Raw genomic sequence first — 25,494 nt, 5'->3', positions numbered from 1 at the left:
CCCCCCTTTTTTTTTTTTTTTTTTTTTTGCAGCAATACTGTGGAGATTTACTCAAAAGAAGTAAGAAAGCTTTGCCAGAATCTATTGAAGTACATAGCTTTAGGCCTTGGACTTAAAAAAGACTTATTTGAAGAGGCGTTTGGGGTGGCCGTACAGGCAATAAGGATGAACTACTATCCACCGTGTTCGAGACCAGATCTTGTTTTGGGGCTAAGCCCACACTCCGATGGAAGTGTTTTAACTGTTTTGCAGCAAGGAAAGGGAAGTTCAGTAGGGCTCCAGATCCTTAAGGACGACAAGTGGGTTCCTGTTCAACCCATCCCAGATGCATTTGTGATCAACATTGGCGACACAATGGAGGTACTAATGAATCTTTGTCTAAAAATAGAAATGATTTATCTCAAAATGGAGACTTAACTCCTTTCTCATTGATACATATGCAGGTTGTTACAAATGGAAGGTTCAAAAGCGTGGAGCACAGAGCAGTGACTCACAAGCACAGTGACCGACTTTCTATCGTCACATTTTATGCTCCTAGCTATGACATAGAGCTTGGACCAATGCCAGAATTCGTGGACAAGAAAAACCCATGCAAGTATAGAAGGTATAATCATGGAGAATACAGTAAGCACTATGTAACGAACAAGTTACAGGGAAAGAGAACCCTGGAATTTGCGAAGATTCCAACCAAAAACTCCTGCTAAAGCATCCACTAACTTTCCACCTAGGGATACCAATGCCAGACACTGTATAGAATTTAGCACAACAGTATTGTGACGTTGGCATTAAGGAAAAAAATATCAGTAAACGTGCAGAATGTACATCATGTCTTTACTTATTTCTCAATTTAAATGGATTCTACTGTCACGGTTAATTCTTACCTAGCTAAGCTTAGTAAGTTTTGACAATTTGGTCGGGTGTCTCAAAGATTTGACGCTTCTCTTGTCAAGTCATGTTTGTCTTTGTGGATTTCAATCAAATAGCAGCTGTACTTCGAAGAAAACAAGAGTAACACGACAAAGATGTCCCTTTTCAACAAGATTCTTACATACGAGAAGATACATGTGGGAACCAACAACATAATATCCCCACCAGAGTTAATGGACGAGGCCTCTATGATTATTATTTTGGCAAGAGAACGTCTAGATGGTGGCCAAAAAATAGCTCATAGAATATGAATATGTTCACATCAAGTGCTTCAATTGAAGCACAAACCATATCACTAGTTTCCTTTTTGTTCTTAATGTTTAATTTAGGTCTTAGTGCTAAGAACAAGTAGTCCACAAAGCAAAGCATGATCAGACCGATTATAATAATGGCTTGAAAAAACAAATCAAAAGAGCCTGTGTAATAATGGCTTCATACTGACCCACCACAATTGGCAGGTTAGTAAAACAGTGTTTCATCCACCACAAGTTAAATCAGAGATTGGCAGAGAGTGCCAATGCAAGTAGTAGTGTCTCCATTGGTTAGAAAAAGTCCAATGGTGCAGAGTGGTTGCAGATAAGAGTCCACATGCAAAGACCAACATATCTGATGCAATGTCTTGGAAGAGATGGAAGAATGTAAGTTGTGAGTTAAATATTCTAGTGACAGCCTGAGGTTTAATTTTACAAGGATCCAAAGTCAACAAACTTTTTGGTCGGTGATTTTTTAAAAATGGTTGCAGCAGAAGAATTCCTTATCATACCACAATTACCATCCAAATTCATTATCAATCTCACCTAAAAGATTGCTAAATGCATCATGTGTATCAGATGAATGCTAAAATTATCATGGACATTGGCTCATGTCTTAGGATGCAAACTAGAAGCTAATTATCATGTTAACTAGAAAATAAAACTTTCAGGTGGTATATTTCTCTTTCATGGTACATAAATAAAAGGTCTACCGTCGAAAAGCATAGAAAACTTCCGAACAGAGGAAAACAGATTATGAAAGGGAACCAAAGAATCATCGGAATGTGGCTGCAGTTATTGTGCGTGAAAAAGGACCAGAACCCACTAAGAGATGATCCAATGCTCACGTTTTTTTAATTTCTCTCTAATTTCCATCGGTAATAGTGGAAACGTCAAATAACCCTTCACAGGAACTATTTTTCTTGATGTCATGATCTCAACACGGGCCCCAAAATCCCACCCTCGAGAAACTTTATTGAGTTGCATTAGTCAAACATGACTATTTCAATGATTGAGATTCATGACTTAAATTTCACAAGAAAAATTCAAAGATGCAAGATACTATTTGTCTAATTGCCTTTTGATACCTCATGATTTGGGAATCTGAAGAGGACCGTCAATTTTGCTTCACTAACTTCTCCATTCTTTCTTCCACTACTCCATACAATTGCAATCCCTCACGTTTCGTGACATCCTACGCACATGCCGCTTTTCATTCATTTCGAATCCTGACCATTACTGTTCGTTCATATCTCAAAAATAAGAAAGATTCATGCGCGAAAATTAACAACCGTAAAAACCTCACTTCACAAACTGTATTGTAACGAATTGACGCGGCATCGCGGAGCGTTTGGGCCAGATTTTCCATCAGTAGCCTGCAAATTTCGTAGAAATTTCAATGTGAAAAATGGCATCTCATCTAAACTTCCTAAAATTTTCATTAAACCATATGTATTTCCACGATTGTTCATCTTCATGATTACCGATTACTATTTTCCCTCAGATGTGAGAGAGAGAACACTTACCTTTGCCGCCAAAAGAATTCTCAGAGACTCTTCAATCGGCGGAACCGTCCAAGAGGAAGAAGCTAATCGAGCAAATATTAAAATATCGTTTAAATTTACAAAAATCAAACCTTTATTTTCATCCTTTAATTTTTACCATTTACCAATAATAATAATAATAATTAATAATAATCGTTTGGCCCATAATCTTTCTAAATCGAGTCCCGGGTCGCATCGTTGTGGATAGCACCTCAGTATACGATCCCGCGCAGTAACTATGAGTCCAATTCACCAAACTAAGGTTCATCTCGTGTAGTGATTGTGGACTCGTACAACGATATTGAGTAGACGTTTGATGTATCAAACATGACCCTATATTTCGAAGCATTCTCATCCGTGTCGCAATTGATTCAGTAAGCTACATGTCCGGTGCACAAATAATTACTTTCTTGACATAACCAATAATACGAAGACAAAAAATATAACGTCTTAGTCGCTCAAATAATTACTTTCTTGATATTATAACTTATGTCCTTACCGACACTTTAATTAGAGACGTTCGTTTACTCAATGGGGTCGGGGATCAACACGAATACACCCCAGATGAGGTGAAAAATATATGTTTAAACAAGAAATAGAGATTTCTCCTTGTTAGTTATATGAGAAAATTCTACTGCTAGTGCGGTTGAACATGTTCGTTTCTCGTCAGAGACGGAGAGAGATAACTACGAGCTATTCGATGAGCCAGAAATATCAATGTGTGGCTCACACGTGTGAGAATGCTTATTTTTATGTTTTTTTTTAAAGATAAAAAAAAAATGCAAACTTTAGGAGATTTTTATTTATTTTATCTAATAATAAAAAAAGGATTTCCACCCTTTATTTATTTATTGCCCTCTGTTTGGGCTTCTGGACTGCGGCCCATTTAACTTAACTGTTAGGCTAAGAATTGGGCCTAGCATCATCAAACCTTCAAGCCCATCAACGCCTCCGGGACGAACCGCTCTCCCTCTCAAGGCGAATTTAAAATAGTTGTTTTTCTTTTATTATTAATATTATTTTGTCGCAAGCTGTTTTTATTTTATAATTATTATTCAAAACAGACCGATGGTGCGAATGGATTTGTTATAAATTGACTTGAAAAATTAAATTCTATTTTTATTACAAAAATTTACTAATAATCAGTACATTAAATAAATAAATAGTATATATATATATATATATATATATATATATATATAAACAAAAATAAAGGGAAAAAAAAGGCGTTTTTTATTTTTGTTAAGAGATAATTGTTTTTAAAAAAATTTAAATCACAAAAAATAATTTTTAACGGAAGAAAAAAAAGCAGAAACTTTTATTAAACGTGAATCATAAGCGATTCCAATATATAAAGACAAAAACATTAAATACAATGACTACAAAAGTGTTTAATTAAAAAAAAAAAATGAATTTTAAATGGTAAAATATTAGGTCGAAAACGTTTTGTTTAATAATTAATTTTTTTTATTAAATCGACAAATAACAACCTCCCAAATCATCATCGTTTAGAAGTAAATCATATATTATTTAAAAGTTGTAATTATAATAGGTATTAATATATCTGTCCAATGGCATTTATTAAATTATATATAAAAGGGACAATTTTATTTTTGAATAATGCTTTTAAACTTAGTTTTTAAATATTTTCCCTATTTTTTAATAATTTTGTTATTAAAATTTAATAGATAAGAATTTAGTTCATATAATTAAAATATTTGATTTAATAATGTTTTTAACTTTTTAATTAAAAAGCCCAATGTGTCATTTCAAAACATTTTTTTTAGAAGAAAATAAAATTTCAAAACCATAAAATAAAAAAAGGAAAAAAAAGAGCCAGATTTACTTATCCACGCGCTACTCCGCGAGTGCACCAACACCTCTCCGCCGCCCGCCGCATATATTCCAAAAGTATAACCACCCCAAGGCGTTAAATTCCGCCGTAACATACACATTCAGCAGAAGTGGCAAGATGCAATTTGTAGTACAGATTATTTCCCATGGACCCGCCCGTAGACGGCAGTCGCGCCACTTGATTCACGCGCCATCCGACGCGCGTGGAAATAACTTATCTCCGTCCATCGAAATGGACCTCAGCCTCCTCTCTCTCTCATATTTATTTTCTCTCTCCGAAGTACAGAAACCAGTTCGCGTTTTATTTTCTTCTTCTTCTTCTTCTTCTTCTTCTTCTCCTTCTTATATATACTGTCTTCGTCGTTGTCTCGGCTTTCAATTCTGTATTTCTCGCCATGAAAGCGTAGCCTTGCCATAATCCAGGTACAGTTCTTCTTTCTTACGAGTATAATTTACGAGTATTTGCGTTTTATACTGTATTGAGTACTTGTAGATTGTTTCGTGGTGGTTCGTTTTCTGTAATTTTTTCACGTTTGATTCTCTGTCGTATATGGATTGAAGAAACTCGAGGACCTATCTCATGAGTTCATAGACACAATATGGTTTCGCTTCATAAAGGCAGAAGAAATTTCACGCCGGTTTTTGAATTTTGTTCTGCTGTGTTTATTTTGTTCGATTTTTGTCTCAGTGTTAGCGAGAGCTCTTGCGTAGATTACCTTTAATTTGTGAGATCACATTGAGATAATCTCGGAGAACATATTTTATTGAAGTTGTTTGTTTGTTTGCAATCCAGTCTTTTTTCTTGATCTCTTGGGGCTGTTCTTTTGCTGCTTGTATCTGAGGTTTCTGGAGTTTTTTAATATTTAAGTCTAGAGTGGAGCTACTTTTTAAGTCTGTTAATGTGGGGACGTGTAGTTGTTTCGATTCTTCCTTTGGGTTCAAAATATGGATCTGGACATGATTGCGCTGAACTGAGTTTGGAGTACTGTTGTTTATCTCTTCCTTTGCTTTTAAGGGATTTTTCTTTTAAAAATGTATGTGGAGATCTTTGTATCGTGTTCCTTGATTAATTTGGATTATTTGAAACGCTGCTTTTATCTCTAAATTTTGTGTTTTCCCACTTGCCTGAACATGATTTGTTATGGTAGGTGTTGACAAAAAAATTTGTATTCTTCTGAAATAGCAACTTCAGAATTCGATCTGGTTTTTCTTTTGCATTGGTTTTTGCACTTGGAATTTGTTTCTTGGAAATCCTTTTTTCTTTGGTTAATTACTTGGGTGGATTTAATTGGTTGCTAATGAACGTATGTCTGTATTTGGATACTCTTTCATGCTTGATAAAATCTTGCAAGGTTAGTGCTTCTTGATATGATAATTATAGAATTAGTAAAGATGAAAAGATATGCTCAAGTGGTTCGCATGTTGTGAATGGCTTTTGCAGATGGACGTTGTTCAAATAAAAAACCAAGGTACTTGCGGCAAGGATATGTCAGATGAGCAGTCTGTTTCTCCAGAAATTTCAAGTACATGGGATGACTTTGGAGAACCCGAGGCTCTTCCTCGAATTGGGGACGAATACCAGGCAATAATCCCCCCTCTTGTGGTCAAATCAGATGATTTTGGGCTCTTGAAAATTCAAGCTGGTGGTCTACATGATATTTACGTTGGATTTCCTGCGCCAGTAGCATATGTTTATGACATTGAGATTTTGAAACAGAAGCAACATAATGGCAGTGATAATTTTGTTATGGCATCAAACCAAAGTAAACATCCGACTGTGACCGAGAAACAGGATGTTTCAGAAGCTCAAGAGGTTAAATCTTGTGATGACATGACAAATAAGGATTCGAAACATGCAACGACTTCATGCAATTCAACAAGTTTTCTGTTTCAACAAGAAATGAAGATGGAAATGAAAGAAAGCAATGTTGGTAATGGTCAATGGTTGATTCCTGATTCCTCGGATGATTCCTGGAGCGACGTAGAAATGGCGAGTTTTCTCCTTGGATTATACATTTTTGGTAAGAACCTCATTCAAGTGAAGAAATTTGTTGGAAGTAAACAGATGGGTGATATTCTTTCATTCTATTATGGGAAATTTTATGGATCCGAGAAATACCGTAGATGGACGATATGTCGTAAAGCAAGAGGCAAGAAATGTATATGTGGACAGAAGTTATTTAGTGGCTGGAGGCAGCAGGAATTGTCATCTCGTTTGTTGTCCTCATTGTCAGAGGAAAAGCAAAATATCCTAGTGGAGGTAAGTTTATATACTCTGATTTTGTAGCACAAAAGAATCAATATACACATTTCTATTTCAATCTTACAAATGATTTATATACTCTTGGCCTCATTAACTTATTCACTATTGCGAAGTATGTGGTGCTAATAGACTGTCTTTAACATTTGACTTCTACTCCTCTCTCCCTATCGGTCTCACAGCTTCGCTCCTCTCCTTTACTTTACAGTCGTCCCAAACGAACTCAATCGAACAATATATGTGGCACAGAGACATAAGAAAAATGTCCTGTCAAACGAGTGGCTTTGTCTTGCAGTTTTTACTTGATTCCTATATTACTAATAGCTTATGTTAGTGTAAAATAGACGTTTCTTTGTTGTTAATGTAGTTTTGACCTGCTTGGAAATTTTCAGGAGACGCCTGAAATTTTATAGTTAGATGTATTTTGTTTCCCTAGATCTCAAGTTTTGATGCATTGACAGGTTTGTAGGGGATTTATTGAGGGTAAAGTACGGCTGGAGGAATATGTATTCTCTTTGAAAGCTACAGTTGGGTTGAATGCCTTTGTAGAGGCTGTTGGAATTGGTAAAGGAAAACAAGATCTTACCAGCACTGCCATGGATCCAGTTAAGTCTAATCATGCTCATCCAGCCCGGCCAGAAATACCAATTGGCAAAGCATGTTCCACACTTACACCTGTTGAAATTGTCAAATTTCTGACAGGAGATTTCAGGTTGAGCAAAGCCCGATCAAGTGACCTCTTTTGGGAGGCTGTTTGGCCTCGCTTGTTAGCAAAAGGCTGGCATTCTGAGCAGGCTAACAATTACGGTACTGTTGGTTTAAAGCACGGTTTGGTGTTTCTGATCCCTGGTGTGAAAAATTTTTGCAGACGAAAACAAGTTAAGGGAGAACATTACTATGACGCCATTAGTGATGTCCTGAGTAAGGTTGCTTCCGACCCTGCGCTTCTTGACCTCGACATTGTCGACAAAAACTGCAGTGACAAGGAAGAGAGCGAGTCGTCTGGGCAGCAGCGTTATTGTTATCTTAAGCCACAAACGCCCGTTCATAGTACAAATACAATGAAATTTATGGTTGTTGATACAAGTTTGGCTGATGGAAGCACATTCAAAGTTCGAGAACTACGAAGTTTGCCAATTGAAATCATAAATACCTATGTTTCCAAGAGTCAGTCTGAAGATGATGAACAAATTTCTTCAGAGATTTCAATGGATGATACTCACTCTGATAACACTATGCATTTTAATAAGGAAGTAAGCGTCATTTCCAAAGGCACAAGAATCAGCTTGGATGAAAAAGTTCATATTGATGAGGAAACTTGTGTAGGTAATTCTTCAAATAAGGTGTCTTCAAATGATAGCCAACAAAGAGAGGCTGTTCTGCACCAAATGAGTCAGGGAAAGCCAAATTCCGCAAGTTGGGAACTAAACACTTGCGGTCAACAAGTAAGCTGCAATCTAATTAAAATATTCACAGATTCTGAGCTAAAAGAGGAACAGAGTTCATCTGATCATTATGATTTAAGCCGCAATATTCTCCTTCAAGTTGATAATCTGCCCCTGTCTTCTTTATCCAAGAGAAGTACAGTTATTAGTTATGTGGATGATCCTACGGTTGTTGAAGCTCCACGAAGTAGACATGTACCTCGTACTTTGATTGACCTTAATTTGCCTATTCCTCAAGATTCCGACAGCCATGGAAGCTCCACCATGGAAGTAAAAGGACAGAAAACTATACCAAACAAGTGTTCAGAAAGCCTCGATATTTCAGAACGTGACTCGTCCATGATTTCTCGAAGACAAAGTAATCGAAACCGACCTCCAACCACTAGAGCTTTGGAAGCTCATGCTTTAGGACTATTGGATGTAAAACAGAAGCGAAAGAGTAAGGATGTCTTTCTAGAGGAGAATTATATGTTGGGGACTTCTTCCCAGCACGCTCATGCAGCAAAGGTGAGACACGTAGATAAGTTTGGAAATGGCATTGTGGATTTCAAATTAGAGGACAGGGAAAGTAGTGTTTGCAATGACAATACTAACATGTTCCATAAGCTGGAAGTTTAATCTGACAAAGAAGTATCCATATAAGGCTTACTTTCTCATGAGAACGAATGATACTTCGTAACCGTGTTTGGTCCATTTGAAACTAATCTATTGAAGCCTCGTGGTGAGCCGAGTCACCTTGCAACTCCCATGGCCGTCGTCTGCTCATCCTGTGGAAATTCAGAAACTAAGCCTCTTACCATATGAACTTGAATTAGTTGCAACTCATCAGTTCGAATCTTGGTCGATGTGTCTCTTCGATCCCTCCGTTCTCAAACTCCCTTATGTTTTGCACCTGTATAGTTAGTGTCCAGTATTGAAAGTAGAACTTGTCTCATGAGTAATGGCTTCATCTTCCACCCTCAGAAATAAAGCTGAGCCTTGTTCTAGCTGCATCAATCCGTCTATGACTAATGTAAATACAAAAGAAAACGTTGGTCGGGTCGGGACAAAGATCTCTAATGGCGGACTGACATGAGTCTAGAATCAACAGCAGAAGGTTGCTGTATCTGTTCCTGTTCAGAGCATACAGATTCCAGAAGCTAAATTGCTAATACTGCAGGTACCAAATTCTTATCCTTTTACCTTTGGAATGGAAGATGGGTAACGTTAAATATTTATTTGTAATTGAGAAAACAAAAGATTTAGACAAAGAAACAAACATAAATGTGGATTAACTTAGACGCAACTACTAATGTTAAACTGTAGGATTTTGTTTGATTTTGATTGGTTTGTTGAGTTTTTTTTTTTTATAATAATGAATTGTTGGTGACTGAATTAATTAGATATTAATTGAGATTAATAATTTTTGTATAATATTTATTTATACATCTTTTTTTTAATTTAGTTGAGATATTTGTTGGTATGAATCATAATTATGAGCAAGAACTTTAGGTGGGAAGACCAAGTCTCTTCCATTTCATATTTATTTTTTAAATTTAATGCATTTTTTAAAAAAATCATGATGACATTTTCAGAATTGAAAAAAAAAAAAACTTGATAATTATTTGATTTTTAATTTTTTTTTTAAATTAATGTTATGAACACCTTTTATTTATTTCAAAATTCAAGTCAAAATTAAAAAATATATATGTAATAATAATTTTTAAAATTTGTTTTAATTTTTGTATTTTGGCTAATAGTTTATTTTTAAAAATATGAAAACTATGATTAAAAAATAACACAAGTTGATATATATGTATTTTTTTTATAGTTTTAAAAATGTCTTGGATTTCAAGAACTAAAAAAAAAAAAAATTACATACTTATTCAACAAGACATATATATTTATATACAGATCATATATTTGACTTTTAACTTTCAAAAATTGTGATTTGTAATTTTTTTTCTTTTCAAAACTTAATTTAAATGTTGGAAAATGTAATATACTTGAAATTATATAAATAATATGAAATCGAATTAATAGTATAATATTTCATTATCCAAAGTCCTAATAATGACATTTACCTAATTTTGATAATAACGTACTCATCTCATCTATTTACTATGATTACCTAGAAAAATAAAATAAAATAATATATATTTTTTTTAATTAAAAGGAAAAAACAAAATAAAATAGGTAGAATCCAATTTTCTTTAATAGGTTATTTAATTTAAAATTAAAAAATTAAAAAAAAAAAAAAATAGGGCGATTTTCGAAGAACCATCCGAGGGTTGAAATCACCGCTTCATCCATTGACCTAAAGAGTCTTCAATCCTTCATCAAATTCATCTTCGCCCCTTAGTCTGCCACGTCTTTCCGCCGATCTTTCTCAACCTCCCCGTTCCCCGATCTTCGATTCTCTCTCAATTTCCATTCAAAAAGATCTCCCAAGATGGAAAGATCCATGGAGATCAAGGTCGTCTCCGCCGGAGACCTCAACAACGTCAATCTCCTCACCAAAATGGACGTCTACGCCGTCGTCAAGCTCCTCACCACCGACGCCTCCGGCAAGTTCATCCCCAAATCCGCCCAGAAATTCAAAACTCCCGTTGACAAAGAAGGCAGAAGCCACCCGATATGGAATTTCTCTGTGAAATTCGCGATCGATGAGGCCGCCGCTAGGGCAAACCGCCTCACCCTAGTTTTCAAGCTTCGATGTCAACGGAATCTCGGCGATAGAGATATCGGCGAGGTCTACGTTCCGGTGAAGGAGCTTCTAGATTCCGCCGGTGACGGCAAAGGCGATTCGATGCAACATCTTAGTTATCAGGTGAGGAAACCGTCTGGAAATCCCCAGGGGGTCTTGAATTTCGCTTTTAAATTTGAGGATAATTTGCCCTCCGGTCCAATTAAACCGGATTCTGTTCAAACATCCAACCCGGTTTCCGCCGCCTACCCGCCAGAGTCGAGTTCGGTCGCCGTCGCTCACGGTGGGGCTCATCCTCTACCGCCGACGCCTCCTCCTCAGCCGGAACCTTATCGTCCGCCCTCAAATTTGTACCCGGTCCTTCCGCCGCAGGAGGCGTTGCCGCAGATTGGATATAGTGCATACCCACAACCGCCGGCGACAGGATACAGAACATACCCGCCGGCAACATCGTACGACTCATACGTGCAGGCACCAACCTACAGCGTGTACGCGCCGGCGCCGTTTCAACAACCAGTGTATGCATACAATCATCAACCACCACCGCCGGCGGCGGCATATGGATACCAACCACCGCCAACGTACGGATACCCGGCAGCCCCGTCATATTATCCACCGCCGCCGACGAACAAGAATAACAACAGGGGATTAAGATTAGGAGCTGGATTAGTCGGAGGGATGTTGGGAGGGATTTTGATCGGAGATATGGTATCGGACGCCGCCGACGGCGGGTTCGGTAATTCCGGTGGATTTGACTTTTGAATAAAATCACGTCATTCTATGCATCATTTTGATACCTCCAAGAATGCTTCCCATTTTCGTCCGTAGAAAATTCAACTCCTTGACTTTCGAATATGAAGAACATGAATTTGTCAGACTTTTTTTTTTTTTTTTTTCCTCTCTCAGAATGGTCGGATAAGGACTGGTAGGTAATTTCAGTGGAAGAAGAAGAACACTCTTAATTGCAATTTAATATCAATTAATTGATACTTTTACTGAAATTTAAAATTTAATAATATTTTGAGAAATTATTACTCTACTTGGAATTGTCCACTTGGGTGTATTGACACCCGGCTAGAATTTTAGCTTTTCTTGGTATCTTACGGATGGCTCGGACCCTTGTAAGGGACATATCTTAATAGTTGAAATGCTTTTCAAACAATCTAGAAGAAATCGGTTGACCACTTCAACTGAATTGTTGTCACGGACTCTTTGTAATAAAAAGGGCACTAAAGATCGAAAAGAAGTCCACTTTGTTCGGGTAGCAAAAATATCATTAAAAAATTAATTTCTAGCTACAAATTTTAACATTCTGCAACACTAGCAGGTTCCTTCTAATTTACAGAATAACGATACCAACAACAGTTATTTATATTTAAATCTCACGTTCATCTATTCTTCTAAGGTAAGGAGTATACAGTATAATGCATTATCTATCTCGAGTAGTAAACGACGACATGAATATCGTTAAAAATAACGACACAAATATCTTCAAAGATTCTAATATGATAAATTTATTTGACCTGTTAAGGTGAAGCTTGTTCGTACTTGGTGAATTGTTAATTTGAAGATTGGATAAATGGGTAAAATTAAAAGAATAAAAAATCTTAATAATTTAAATACAATTTCTGGTCAAAATAAATCAGAAAATTGTCATTCAATAAAGAAAAAAATAATGGAAAAATAATTCATATATATTTGGGAGAAAATCGAAGCTATATGAATATAAACCCTAAAACCTTCAAATCCACTGCATCACCACCTGCTCTGATCGGCGATGAGGCCCTTGGACGAGAAAGAGACCACCGCCGTGTTCGAGAAGCTCCACAAATTCACCGGTAACAACCTCAAGAACATTGTCGAGAACCCCTCTCACGAAGGGCCGGAGCTAAATCCCGGCCGCTACTGCTTCCGCCTTCATAAGAACAAGGTATATTACGTCAGTGACTCCCTTGTTAAGCGAGCTACCAACGTAGCCCGCAGCAACCTTGTCGTTCTCGGCACCTGCATCGGAAAGTTTACTCATGGCGGCAGTTTTCATCTCACTGTTCACTCGCTAGGGCTATTGTCTTCCAATGCTAAGCACAAGGTTTGGCTTAAACCAACTTCTGAGATGTCTTTTTTGTATGGGAACCATGTTTTGAAAGGCGGATTAGGGCGGATTACTGAAAATATTGCTCCCGGTGATGGGGTTGTTGTGTATTCTATGTCGGATGTGCCATTGGGATTTGGAATTGCGGCGAAGTCCACGCAGGACTGTAGGAAGTTGGACCCGAATGGGATTGTGGTTCTTCATCAGTCGGATATTGGAGAGTATTTAAGGATGGAAGATGAGCTTTAAAGAATCAAGATGAAGATGAGTTGAGTTTATTGGGCATCGGCTTCCTGGTCCAGGTATACTCGAGTTTGTTCTTGTAAAGTTTGTTGATCAATAGGATTTTGAGATCAAATTGATAAACTGCCTAATGAATCAAGTCAATTTTGTAAGTTTTCCACACCATGGTGTTGAATTTTGTCGCTTAAGTTTAAAATTTATGTGAATGATGAAACTGTTGCCCAAATGTGGGTTATCTAATATCATAGTGATTAGATAGTGCTTATTTCTTTACTGCAAACTAATCATTTCTTCTTTTTATGACTGTATTGAAGATTTTCTTTAATGAGCAGTTGCTTCTCATTTTTGTATCGGATATTTCTGTTTGCACGTGAGGCCAATACATACATTTGTTTGATCATCAAACAGCTGTGAATTGAGCAACAATGTTCTTCACTAGAAATGAATTTTCTTTGTTGGGTTTTATGCAATATACTAAATGCTTGGAGCCATTTTTTTTGCCTATGGTTTAGGTTTTTGTTTGGGCTCCTTTCGTGGTGTGCTTTTCTTTTCATAACATCATTTGTATTCTCTCATTTTTTCTCAATGTGAAGTTTGGTTCTTCATAAGAAGAAAGTTACTAGACTTGTTTCTGCTCTGTTTTCTACGTGTTAAAGACGAACTGCTTACACTGTAGAAGTCTGGCTGAGATGAGTGCAGGTTATATAGATTTGTAAGTTATTACTCCATAATGCTACTTAACTGTTTATTGCAATCTATGCTTGAATATGCATTAGCATTGATAGATAGACCAATGGGTTTGTAATTTATACACAATTTTTGTAATCAAAACTTGAATAAAGGGTTGTGCTTTCGGTTGGTGGCTAGTTATGAGCAATCTTGTTGTTAGATGAGGTTATTTGTTCTGGGGTTGGTTCCTCTTATGACGTTAGATGTTACACCCACTTAATTTTAGGCAATATTCATACATTCTTATATTGTGTTTGTACAAAAGTTTTTGTCTTAAATTTGAAAATGTATAAATTTTACGACAAAAACGACTTATTGGTTTTGAATTAGAATCTATTCAGTGTCTTAGTCGCAAGTTTCAAGAACACTTTTGGTCCTAGAGGTTTGAAGATCATTTTAAATGGTCATGGGCTCCTTTGACAACACTAAGATGATTTTGAGTTCAATAATATTTTCGGGTGATTAGACGTTTTCTCTACTCCTCTTCTTCCTAACATTGTGCTGCTATCTTTCAATGAATGATGGAGCTCATTGTTTCAATAAGATCCGAAATGAAGGAACCTCCAACGTTCATTTCTCTAGAACTAGAGCAAAATACTTTCTTGCTCTAGATCTGTCTGGAATTAAGGATGATCTATCTAGAACTGGAGCGAAGGTGTTCTTTCTCCTTCATTTTGCAGATCTGAGCTGACTTCGTTTCCATTCTAGATCAGCGTTCCAGTAGCAGATGGCTAGAATGTGGCCGGAGATGACAGTGACTATATTTGAGTGGAGACGAGCTGCGTGACAACCGTGTCGAGCAATGCTGGCTAAGGAGGAGCAAAGGGAGAGGAAGGTCACCTCATCAAAAAACTGGTACTAAGTTATTTAAATTTGCCATTAGCAAGTTGTACTTACTAATAGGAGGTTAGGGACAATTCTTCCGTTACCAAATTTAAACTTTCAGACCAAAGATGTAGTTTTGGCAAACTGTTAACAACGTGGTGGAGGCCTAATTTGATGCACTTATACATTGAGAGATGGATAATAAGGGGTTCAGGTTTAGAGGAAGGAGTTGGTTGTTCTTACAGATAGATTGCCATCCTGTTCTCCATTTGGGGAAAGGAGATGAAACACTGAGATTGAGAATCTGTTTTTCTGGATCATTTTTGTTCAAAATTGGCCATTGGGCTCATGTGCTTGTTCATGTCCAAAGCTGTTTTGACCTGTTTTATGGGCTAGAATTCTCATAACAATTCCACCCAACTTTCCTAAAATGCCATTTTGACCACAACTACTCGATCACAAGCCTTGCTCGTGTCGTCTAACTTCATGACAACATTGCCCACCTTGCCTTGAGTCTTACTTTTTATTGCATGAAAACGCTCGATAATAGCATTATTTGAAATGAGATGAGCCCTCACACATGCTAATTGTTCTATTGCAGTGATATCATTCAAAACCCTTTTAAGCCTATTGAAAGTCTACAATTCATCTCTTTTTTCTATCATTATGTGAGATCTCGGAGATAAGGGTATAAAAATCTCTTCCTAGTATACGTGTTTTAGAATTTTGAGGGAAACCCATGAGGGAAAGCCCAAAAAGGATAAACATCGGTTAACGGTAGACTTGAGCTGTTACAACTAGTATTAGAGCTAGACACTGGGCGGTGTGCCAGCAAGGATGCTGGGCCCCAAAGGGAGTGTGGGTTGTGATATCTCACATCGATTGGAGAGGGGAATGATTGTCAGCGAGGATGCTGGGTCTCGAAGATGTGTGGATTGTGAGATCCCACATCGTCTGGAGAGGCTAACAGACAAGAAATGTATTTACTAGTGGTGGGCTTGTTGGATTGTCCCATTATTTTTCACATAAACCAAGAAAGATGATGATACACTTACAAAAAAAACTCTAGAAAACAATGAACAAAGTGATTGCCAAATATATTCGAAACGAACCATTTCAGAAGAATGAAGTAGAGACTTATAATATATATATAACAATGGAATAGATACCAGAAATGGTAGCTATAATAATGCCTTCAACTACTTTATTCTCAAACCCTTTGGTTGAAGTTGGATCCATCTGTTTGTAACCAAAAAAATTTAGGCAAACCACCAAACTCAGGCATTTATATAGATTCCTTTCATATGAACATTTCCACAATATTCCCTTTTAATTAGGCAACCACTTCACAAAACCCATTTCTTTGCTCATTGTTTGAGAAACAAAGATGCCAAAACCTAAAACAAACCCACTTATTGTTATTAATTAGTATACAAAATAAAGGTTCTTTGTTCTTTTAGCTCAACGATGGGATTATCGACCTTTCGAATCATAATGCTATATTTAGAAAAATTTTAGAATCTAAAGACTAAAGATATATATTTTTTCTTTTACAGTTCTTTATTGTGTTTAGTATGTAAGTGTTAGATTTTCACATAGAAACCGACACACATTGTAATAGCCCAAGCCCACTGCTAATTGATATTGTCCACTTTAGTCTGTTATGCACCGTCGTCAGCCTCACGGTTTTAAAATGAGTTTGTTTGGAAAATGTTTTCACACATTTACAAGGAATGTTTCATTTTCCTCTCTAACGAATGTGGACTCTCACAATGGAGACAATCCACTCCATTGGGGCCAGCATCCTCACTAGTTCAGTGTCTGATTTTAATACCATTTATAACAACTCAAGCCCGCCGCTAATAGATATTGTCTATTTTGACCCGTTACGTATCGTCATCAACCTCACGATTTTAAAATGCATCTACTAAGATGTGATCTCATACACACGTGGGTTATTACATTGGAATGAAGACGAGAAGACGCTCGAAAGGCTTAAATTCAAAAGCTTCTACTTTTTGTGTTATTACTAAATTCAAAAGCTAAAACTTATGGTTTCAACATATCTTTAATAATTAATTAAATAACCTAGTTAAGACAGATAACATCATTCCAAAAATTGCATAAAATTCTTGATCGAGTCTATATTGATGTACATAGTTACGTGAAGAATCTATATGAACTCAACTCAAAACGTAGAATATATTCAAAGATTTATATATTTTAAAGTATAGTTTTTTAGTCACGCCTCTACACACCTTGATGACCTAATTTCATTGTGTAAAAAATATAAATAAATTATGGCGTCATTTATAAGAAATAAAATAAAATAAAATAAAAAGTCATTCTTTAATGATTTTGACCTAACATATGTCCTTCTTTTCAATAAAATAAAGAGAACACTACTTTCTTATAAATTATTGAAAATTTTAATTTTTTTTTTTTAAAAATTAATTTATTAAATATAAATTTTAATTTTATGTCTCGTTAAATCTTTGCTAGATTTTACCGTTTAAAAACGTCAACATAAATTTAAATTTAGTGCTTAATCGAATTCTATCCTTCTAATTTTTAAAAGATCAGCGAATTTTAAAAACTATCTAACGGATCAAAGACCCATTAGATACTAAATTAATCAAAAGTTTAAAAACTTACCAACAATTTTTTAAGTTTGGATCTATTAAACACAAAATTAAAATTAAAAACGAGTTGATTTAGCTACACATATAGGCTTTTATATATATATATATATATATGAGAAAGAATTTAGGGTTATGTGGGCTAGGAAGAATGTGGAAATCACATGGGCATGTCGAGTGATGTTTAAAGCAAAGGCAATGAATATTTGTAATCCCAAATATACAACAACTTTGCTTTAGAAACAAAATTTTTATAGTATAATATTTATTTAAAAAGAATATATAGATTTTTAAATAAATGTATTAAATTTGTTCGAGGGATTTGTATATTGATGTGGTACTTTGAGATTGGAAGATTGACTTACTCTTTAGCTAACATGATGCGTCTATATAGAGAGCTTCAATTAGAGCATCTAAATCTAGATTTCGATGTTGAATCGAGCTATTCTTCGAATAATTAGGTTGGACATGCATTGAGCATCCCATATCGGCTAATGGGTAGGCTTGACATTGACCTGAACCAAGACCGAGCATGTGAATTTGGGCCAATGACCCGAACATTTCCTTTCTCGAGTCCATTTAAGTCCTCAAATGTAAGTTTGGCTCGAGGCGAGTCTTTTTCTTAGGCCAATTGATTTTGAGCTTTGGGCTTGCCACACAAACTCTAATGCTTTAGTTAGAGAGGGAGAAAGAACAACGTAGCAAATTTAGGGTTTGAGAGTGAAAACTTAATGGTCCTTTAAGATACTTGAGATTATCTAGGGTTCATGATCTTCCTCTTGGATTGGAGACAAAAAGGTCGAACTAAGCCTATATGGTTCCCTCGGTCTCGGGGCCGTGCACAGTGCAACCCTAGAATAAAAAAGGCCACCTCAGCCTCGACTTAGTTGGTTAAGGTCAAGGTGGGCCCTTTTTAGCCCTTTATTATTTGTCCCGAAAGAGAAAATGGCCCTTCGGCTAAGTTATTCTAATTCGTGCGCTAGTTAGCCTCGACTTAGTTGGATCTAGGGCTCAATCCAACTTGATCATGTTCGATTTTTTCGATTCCTCATCCTAAATTCACTCATAACAGTACGTTCTAGTCCTGTAGTTTAACTTTTACGACAATATAATCTCCGTTCATTACATTACTCAAAGATCAAATATATTTATAAACTACAAAAATTCCGTGTAGAAGATAATCCCGGGAAATAAATGAAAGGAAATGCAAAATGTGGGCGATTGTAATGAAAATGAATGAGGAGCATTTAGATACCTCAAGAAGAAGCAAAAAAGAACAAAGATTACGACCACATTCAAACATGTTTTGTCCCTTTAAACTCTTCCACACCACACATTTCTTCTTGTCCCTTTTCTTCAATTGGCTGTTCGAATATGATCTCTCTTTTCTTATTTCATCACCTTTAGACCTCACCTTTCAATTCCTAGGGTTTTCTTTGCCCCTTTACGAGTTGACATTAGCCCCTTTCAATCCCTTTTTTCTTTTACGTGCTCGAGAGAGCATATTTCAAATAATTGTCGCTACATTTCTAGTAATTTTTGCACCTAATGCGTAGACGTAAAGTAAACAGTTCGGGAACATATGTAACAATCCAAACTCATTGCTAGCAAATATTGTCCATTCTTACCTATTATGTATCGTCATCAGTCTCACAGTTTTAAAAAGCGTCTATCATCAGGGAGATATTTCCACGCCCTCGTAAAAAATATTTTGTTCTCTTCTCCAACCAATATGAGATCTCACAACATACCGTTATCATCCTATTTTAAAAGAATAATTATATATTCTTAAAAAATGATATATATATATATATATATTTTGAAATGTTTGAAAAAAAATTCGATGAATTCGGAATATTAATTTGAATATATTCAAAGGGAGATATATATTGCAAGTACATGCACATGTAAAAATACATTATCCAAATTACTTAATTCATTTTTTAATATAATAATAATAATAATAATAATTAACGAAAATTAAAGAAAATGAAATTTATTTCAATGTCAAGGGTGGGTAATATTGTAAATTTCAAAAGAATAAAAATTTCCTTTTTAATAATAAAAAAAAGGTTTAAAATACTTTTTATAATTTATATTTAAAAAACAAAATCCTAATTTAATTTTTATTTCACAAAATATTTTATTAATTACAATAAAATAGTAATGAAAATGGCATCCAAAAAATAGGTTAAAAAACACGAACACACAAAAGACAAAGATTCCCACGTGTGGGGTTTGAAAAAGACTTTTATTATATTTTATTTTTTAAAAAGTATTTTGGAATTTTGTAAAATAAATGGATTCCCATATCTTATAATTAAATACCCTATAGATTTTTAAACAATGACTTTTTTTTTTCTAAAATATTTTGATTGTAAAATTCGTATCAATCATCAAATGTTAGGTTTTAATAATTAATTTCATTTTTTAAAATAGAATTAAAAGAAATCTTTTTAATTTCAGTTTTTATTATTTTTTATTAATTCGACACTCTGAACTAAAATTTTGTAGAATTTTGAATCAACGCTATAACAGTAACAGTCTAAGTCCACCGTTAGTAAATATTGTCCACTTTTGGCTCATTACGTATTGCCGTCAACCTCATGGGTTTAAAACGCATTTACTAGGGAGAAGTTTTTATACCGTTATAAGAAATGTTTCGTTCCCCTCTGCAATAGACCTTAAGATCTCATACTGATAATTATTATTTATATCAATAAGCTGTATTTTTCTTAGGGTGGCTAAATTCTAATAAATCTAAAATTAAGTTGTTTTGCTTAAAGTAATTTTACCGTGAGTGACCTCCTAGCAATTTTTTCTTGAAAACATTTGAGCAAGAACAAAACGAGCTAAAAAAACCTATGTTGGTCGATAATCTTTCAGACAAGTAGGTAATGTTTTCATATCGTCAAAGAATATTAAAATCATCGAATGCTAAATTTGGATTCTAAATCATGATTCGTTCATCGAGTCTAATAACATTTTCAATCTCGGAACTCAAGATCAAATTTTTTTTTTTTTTTTAATCCATTGATAAAATTACAAGACTTTTTGTGACCCCATTTCACATTAGGCTCCATATCCTTTAAAAATAATATTAAAAGGGAAAAAAAAAAAAAAAAAACATGGCATTAAAGTTTGTTCTTTTGCCATAGCTCACCTCTCCTAGTTCTTCTACCTAATTACTCTCTCTATATATAGATAGATATATACATACAACCCCTCCATTATTGTTCCTCAAAGCTTATAAACAAATTCGAGAGGATAAACAATGTCGGGCGTTTGGGTGTTCGACAACGGGGTAATCCGGCTCGTGGAGAGGGCAGGGGCAGTGGAGACGGGGGCAGGAGGGCGGAGAAAAGTTCTGATCTACACGCCGACGAACGAGGCGATGACATCATACTCAGTACTTAAAAACAAGCTTGCGTCGTTGGGCTGGGAAGTATACTACGAAGATTCCGAGGTTATGCAATTCCATAAGCCTTCTTCTGTGGATCTCATTTCTGTTCCCACAGACTTCAATAAGCTTAAGGCTAGACACTTATACGACATCGTTGTGAAGAATCGTAATGTTTTTCAAGTTAAGGACATGCAGTCCCAGTAATTGTTGCCACGACGTCGTTTCATCTCTCTTTGGTGTCATCTCTTTTTATGTAGTCTTTGTGTGTGTTTGAAGCATATGTAAATTTGTTGTTGAAATGGAAAATCATAAATTTAACGTAAAATATATTATCGTATTTGTTAAGGATATTTAGTAATAAATTATAGTTTATATATATTATATTTGATATTTTATTATATATTTGCATTATTAAATATTTTTCCATTTATTACTTTTTCTATATCTTTGTAATTTATTTGATTATAAATAAGATAACTTTCACATCATTTAAGTGTGGTGGATTAATTAAACATTCTTACATATCAACGATCTGATGACTACCCGTTAGAAGTTGATTTGAGAACGCTCGACTGGTTAAAATATCGTTAAAATACTCGTTGGAGAGAGGAACGAAACATTTATTATAAATATGTGAAAACTTTTTCTTGGTAGATGGGTTTTAAAACCGTGAGGCTGGTGACTATACGTAACAAGCTAAATGGATAATTTCTATTATTTTCGGTAACCCTCGAATAATTTCTAAATTTAAAATAAATTAAAACATTTAATTTTAATGCATGATAATATGAAATGGCTGCCATGCAATGCAGGATGAGAGAAGGCCAAAGAAAAATATCAATAAATAAATAAATAAAAAGGAGTTAACCATGGTAAGGGTAATTTGGTAATTGAGAAATGTGGGGTTAAGTGAACTGACAGGACACGTCCATGCATCACAGGCTGGTGACGATAAGAGGGGGACTCTGATGGGTCAACGGATAGCCCATATCCAGGCGAAGAATATCTATTTATTTATTTTATTTGCTCTAAGAAAATAATAATAATAATAATAAAAATAGATATTGAGAGAGAAATATTTAAGATTTACGTGCATGAGAGCATGGCTCAAAACCTATTCCCATTTGGATAAGGAAATGGAAATGGGCGCCAATGCTCCGTCTCATTGAGTAGTCGATCATAGTTATTAATTCAAAAGTTCTTTGACGTCTTTTATCAATCAGTGAATGTCAGACCCGAAAATCAAAGAAAGAATATATTATTCGCTAATGAACATCTACTTTGTGAGATCCCACGTAAGTTGGAGAGAGAAAAGAAATATTCTTTATAAGGGTGTTGAAACTTCTTTCTAGCAGACACGTTTAAAAGAAAAGTCTAAAAATGATAATATCTACTAGCGGTGGTCTTAGGTTGTTCATACCTTTTGTTTGTACGTGAATTTTTTGTTTGTTTGGATCTTCGAACGTCGAGTGAAATCCAATGCATTTTTTAAAAGGGTGTTTGAAAAAACGTCTTTTTGTTAGCGGGTAGGAGATGTTTCGTAAAATTAGGGAAATTAGTGATTTGTTCAACCCTTAACTCTTGTTACTAAGGTATATGAAGAGATGTCTATATAATAGGGCCACTCCACCCAAGCCCAGCGCTGTAGCTTAGAAAATGGAGCCAGCCCAACCCAAGAATTTAGAGCTTGGAGAGTCATGGCGCCACTCTCATGCTGTCCATCCATACACCCACGATAAGCCACGATATTGCATCGTAGTGCCACGAACGTGTGTCATAGCAATACGATGCTACCACGATTTTTAAGAACACGTCTTTTAGTTAATTTGTTAAAAGATTGATGAGATGCAGCGATATGAATAAAAAGAGAGTAGGAACGTTCATAAAAAAAAGGACAGAGACAAGAATAGAGAAGGCTATGATTATATTTGCTACTCACAACTAATTTTTTATGGGTTAAAAAAACTATATTATAATATTTAAATTTGAATTTTTAAAATTATGCGGGTAGAATAGTTTATTATAATATTTTACATTTTTTTGGGATAGAAATTATCAAAAAAAAAAAAAAAAATTATTCATTAATTTTTTTTAAAAAAATATATAATAAAATTTGTAATAATAAATAAATAAAAGGGGTCATTGTTAATTGAAAATAACTCATCTTGTCCGTACAGGTGACACAAGAAAGTGGTGAAGTGTGGCATTGGGTTTTGGTTCCAAATTCAAATCTTCGACAAACTCGTCCCCATTTCCTTTTAATTTTCCTCTCTTCTCTTTCCTCCATTTTTTGAATTTCGATTTCACCCATCCCCTTTGCGAAACCCTAATTGTCAGTTCAACAGATTCGATTCGATCCCTGCTTCTATGGCGGACGCCGACTCTTCCTCTCCCTCCGTCCCTGCCCCAGCTCCTCTATCAGCTGTGAGTTCCCTTCATTTTCTTCGTTTTCAGTTTCTATTTGTGCCTGATCTGTTCTTTTACGCATTTACTTACTCTGTCCTTGATGTTTGTATCTGTTCCTCTTTGTTCACAGAAAAATGAGAATCTAACTCCCATTGGATCGAAAATTTCGGTATTATTTTCTTGTCCCGACTTTTGAATTCTCGAGTTCATTAACTTGATTTGTGAATTTTACTGTTCGCTTCGATTGTAGGATAGTTGAGAACTAAATTGTTCGTTATTTTGGGTCTAGTGGTGATTTAACGAAGAGTCCATGTATTACTGAGATTGCTGCAATTTAGGTCTGATCTTCTGAGATTTGACATGTTTGATCTCAGGAATTGAACGAATCAAGAGCAGAGCTGCTTAATAGAATTCAATCGCTTAAGCAGGTGAAGTCTAGATTTACAATGCCCTAACTGTGAGGCTGATTAAGTTGTATGCTCTTGCTCATTTAGTTGTTTTTGTCCTCTGATTTTCTTAACTTTCCCTGTGTTTTGAGCATTTCAGGATCTTCAGAATTGGAGGTCAAAGCTAGACACGCAAGTTAATACCTACCGCAGTGTAAGTTAATAGTAGTGAATTTTGTATTGCTTGTTATCCCCCTCTTTATTCTATTCTATGTAGTCATGTATTTCTAGGATGTAACTTCACCAGCCAGCTTGTCCTGTTCTAAGATATTTGTGTTTGTGTGAGATCCCACATTGGTTGGAGAGGGGAACGAAACATTCCTTATAAGAGTGTGGAAACCTCTACTGAATGACACGTTTTAAATTTGTGAGGTTGGCGGCGATACGGAATGGTCCAAAGCGGACAATATCTGCTAGCAGTGGACTTGGGTTGCTACAAATGGTATCAGAGCTAGACACCGAGCGGTGTGCTAGTGAGGACGCTGGGCTCCAATGGGGTGGATTTTGAGATCCTACGTTGGTTGGAGGGGTACAAAGCATTCCTTATAAGAGTGTGGAAACCTCTTTCTAACAGATGCATTTTAGAACCGTGAGGCTGATGGCGATATGCAACGAGCCAAGACGGACAATATCTGCTAGTAGTGGACTTGGGCCGTTATAGTTTGATTGTTCTAACATGATCCATAAACCAGTTGGTCATCCAAGTGGCTTACTGTAATCAAATCTTGTGGCTCATACAGACAGCCGGCTACTGTATGCTAGACATGATGTTGGTTAACTGATTCTTGGTAGTTCAAAGAGATCTTAAGTCTGCTAATGATATATATCTTCAATGCCTCATACAGGAACTCTCCGAACTCAAGAAATCACTTAATGTTGAGGTCGAGCACCTTCGAACGGTAAGTAATGCTTCACAGATCGAATACATTTTTAAACTTTTTGATGCCATTTGGAAGGGTAATAAATTTGTAATATCAAAGTAGGAATTCCAAGAACTAAGGACTACCCTTCAGCAGCAACAAGAAGATGTGACTACCAGCCTGAGGAACTTGGGTGTAAGTTCTATATCTAACCATTTTCATACTCAAATATGCTGATAAGTTCTCTCGAAAGACCACCAACCCACCCCATACCACCATATATGTTGGCCACTATTGAATAAAACTACGTAACTTGGCAGCTTCAGGATGTTTCTGTGGACAATAATGAGACTCGACATCAACATCCAGCAGAAATCAGCGAGAAGGAAGATGCAGGCGAGGCAACGAAGGAAGGTTGTGGCTCGACGGAGGAAAAGGGGAATGAAGCTGGAAATTAAGAGGCACTTTGTAGCATGTAGGTTGTAAGTTTTTCATTCCATGATAAGATAACATTAGCAGCAGCTCTCTCGGCTATGGATTTCCACAATGTTCACTGTTTAAATTTCAATGCTTGTAATGGGTTTCTTTTCAACATTTCCCATTGAGGGTCTATGAGATTTCCCTTTAGCTCACTCTCTGGCTCTATCCTTCTCTCTAAACAACTTAAATTAATAATGATAGAAAATGCATTTTTGGTGGTCGAATTTTGAACTTAATTTCTATTTAGTGCTTTTGAACGCTTAAATTTTTCGTCATTGAGATTTGAATTTGGTCGTCGAAGTTCCACAAGTTGGATTCTCAAAATTTGAATTTGATTTCTCAAATTTGAAATCGATTTTAAAAGGGTTCGTTGATGTTAGCATTAGGTAGTTAATACATGCTTA

General features: G+C 35.6%; 6 protein-coding genes and 1 long non-coding RNA gene across 15 annotated transcripts in view; 6 read left to right on the top strand and 1 right to left on the bottom strand.

The window, feature by feature from the left end:
- The window catches only part of LOC111479417 (protein SRG1-like), a 1,906-nt gene extending 1,032 nt beyond the window's left edge, over positions 1–874 (top strand). Inside the window, exons 3-4 of the mRNA XM_023124076.1 lie at positions 33–360; positions 444–874. Coding sequence (XP_022979844.1) covers positions 33–360; positions 444–704 — 589 coding nt within the window. The 3' untranslated portion in view covers positions 705–874. The remainder of the gene's footprint in view (positions 1–32; positions 361–443) is intronic.
- The window catches only part of LOC111479529, an 8,507-nt gene extending 5,722 nt beyond the window's left edge, over positions 1–2,785 (bottom strand). For all 4 annotated transcript variants that reach the window (XR_002717649.1, XR_002717650.1, XR_002717651.1 and 1 more), the window contains exons 1-3: positions 2,705–2,785; positions 2,485–2,554; positions 2,267–2,407 (exon numbers count right to left, since the gene is read on the bottom strand). This is a non-coding gene — a long non-coding RNA (uncharacterized LOC111479529). The remainder of the gene's footprint in view (positions 1–2,266; positions 2,408–2,484; positions 2,555–2,704) is intronic.
- A 2,080-nt stretch (positions 2,786–4,865) lies between these two features.
- On the top strand, positions 4,866–9,602 carry LOC111479346. Its single transcript, XM_023123950.1, has 3 exons — positions 4,866–4,999; positions 6,018–6,836; positions 7,298–9,602. The coding sequence occupies exons 2-3, from the start codon at positions 6,018–6,020 to the stop codon at positions 8,897–8,899; spliced, it is 2,421 nt and encodes an 806-aa protein (XP_022979718.1). The 5' UTR covers positions 4,866–4,999; the 3' UTR covers positions 8,900–9,602.
- A 902-nt stretch (positions 9,603–10,504) lies between these two features.
- Positions 10,505–11,846, top strand: LOC111479424 (protein SRC2-like). Its single transcript, XM_023124092.1, has one exon. The coding sequence runs from the start codon at positions 10,713–10,715 to the stop codon at positions 11,727–11,729; it is 1,017 nt and encodes a 338-aa protein (XP_022979860.1). The 5' UTR covers positions 10,505–10,712; the 3' UTR covers positions 11,730–11,846.
- An 838-nt stretch (positions 11,847–12,684) lies between these two features.
- Positions 12,685–15,180, top strand: LOC111479477 (60S ribosome subunit biogenesis protein NIP7 homolog). Of its 6 annotated transcripts, none has more exons than XM_023124172.1 (3): positions 12,685–13,361; positions 13,896–14,014; positions 14,745–15,180. In XM_023124172.1, exon 1 carries the CDS (start codon positions 12,745–12,747, stop codon positions 13,306–13,308), a length of 564 nt encoding a protein of 187 aa, XP_022979940.1. In that variant the 5' UTR covers positions 12,685–12,744; the 3' UTR covers positions 13,309–13,361; positions 13,896–14,014; positions 14,745–15,180. The 6 variants fall into 6 exon arrangements, with proteins under 6 accessions (XP_022979940.1, XP_022979936.1, XP_022979937.1 ...); XM_023124168.1 differs by having other exon boundaries at positions 14,740–15,180; XM_023124169.1 differs by having other exon boundaries at positions 14,712–15,180.
- Positions 15,181–20,706: 5,526 nt separating this feature from the next.
- Positions 20,707–21,223, top strand: LOC111479520 (flowering-promoting factor 1-like protein 1). The gene has a single exon (XM_023124226.1). It carries the CDS (start codon positions 20,770–20,772, stop codon positions 21,100–21,102), a length of 333 nt encoding a protein of 110 aa, XP_022979994.1. The 5' UTR covers positions 20,707–20,769; the 3' UTR covers positions 21,103–21,223.
- A 1,879-nt stretch (positions 21,224–23,102) lies between these two features.
- On the top strand, positions 23,103–25,242 carry LOC111479493 (CAP-Gly domain-containing linker protein 1). The gene is made up of 7 exons (XM_023124191.1): positions 23,103–23,322; positions 23,435–23,473; positions 23,679–23,732; positions 23,851–23,904; positions 24,596–24,649; positions 24,734–24,805; positions 24,931–25,242. The coding sequence occupies exons 1-7, from the start codon at positions 23,266–23,268 to the stop codon at positions 25,066–25,068; spliced, it is 468 nt and encodes a 155-aa protein (XP_022979959.1). The 5' UTR covers positions 23,103–23,265; the 3' UTR covers positions 25,069–25,242.
- The last annotated feature ends 252 nt before the right edge of the window (positions 25,243–25,494 follow it).

The sequence above is a fragment of the Cucurbita maxima genome, unplaced genomic scaffold (assembly GCF_002738345.1).
Source record: "Cucurbita maxima cultivar Rimu unplaced genomic scaffold, Cmax_1.0 Cma_Scf00005, whole genome shotgun sequence".
Taxonomy (NCBI): Eukaryota; Viridiplantae; Streptophyta; class Magnoliopsida; order Cucurbitales; family Cucurbitaceae; genus Cucurbita; species Cucurbita maxima.
Note: the sequence above shows the minus strand (reverse complement) of the source record. Positions and strands in the feature narration are given on the sequence as shown.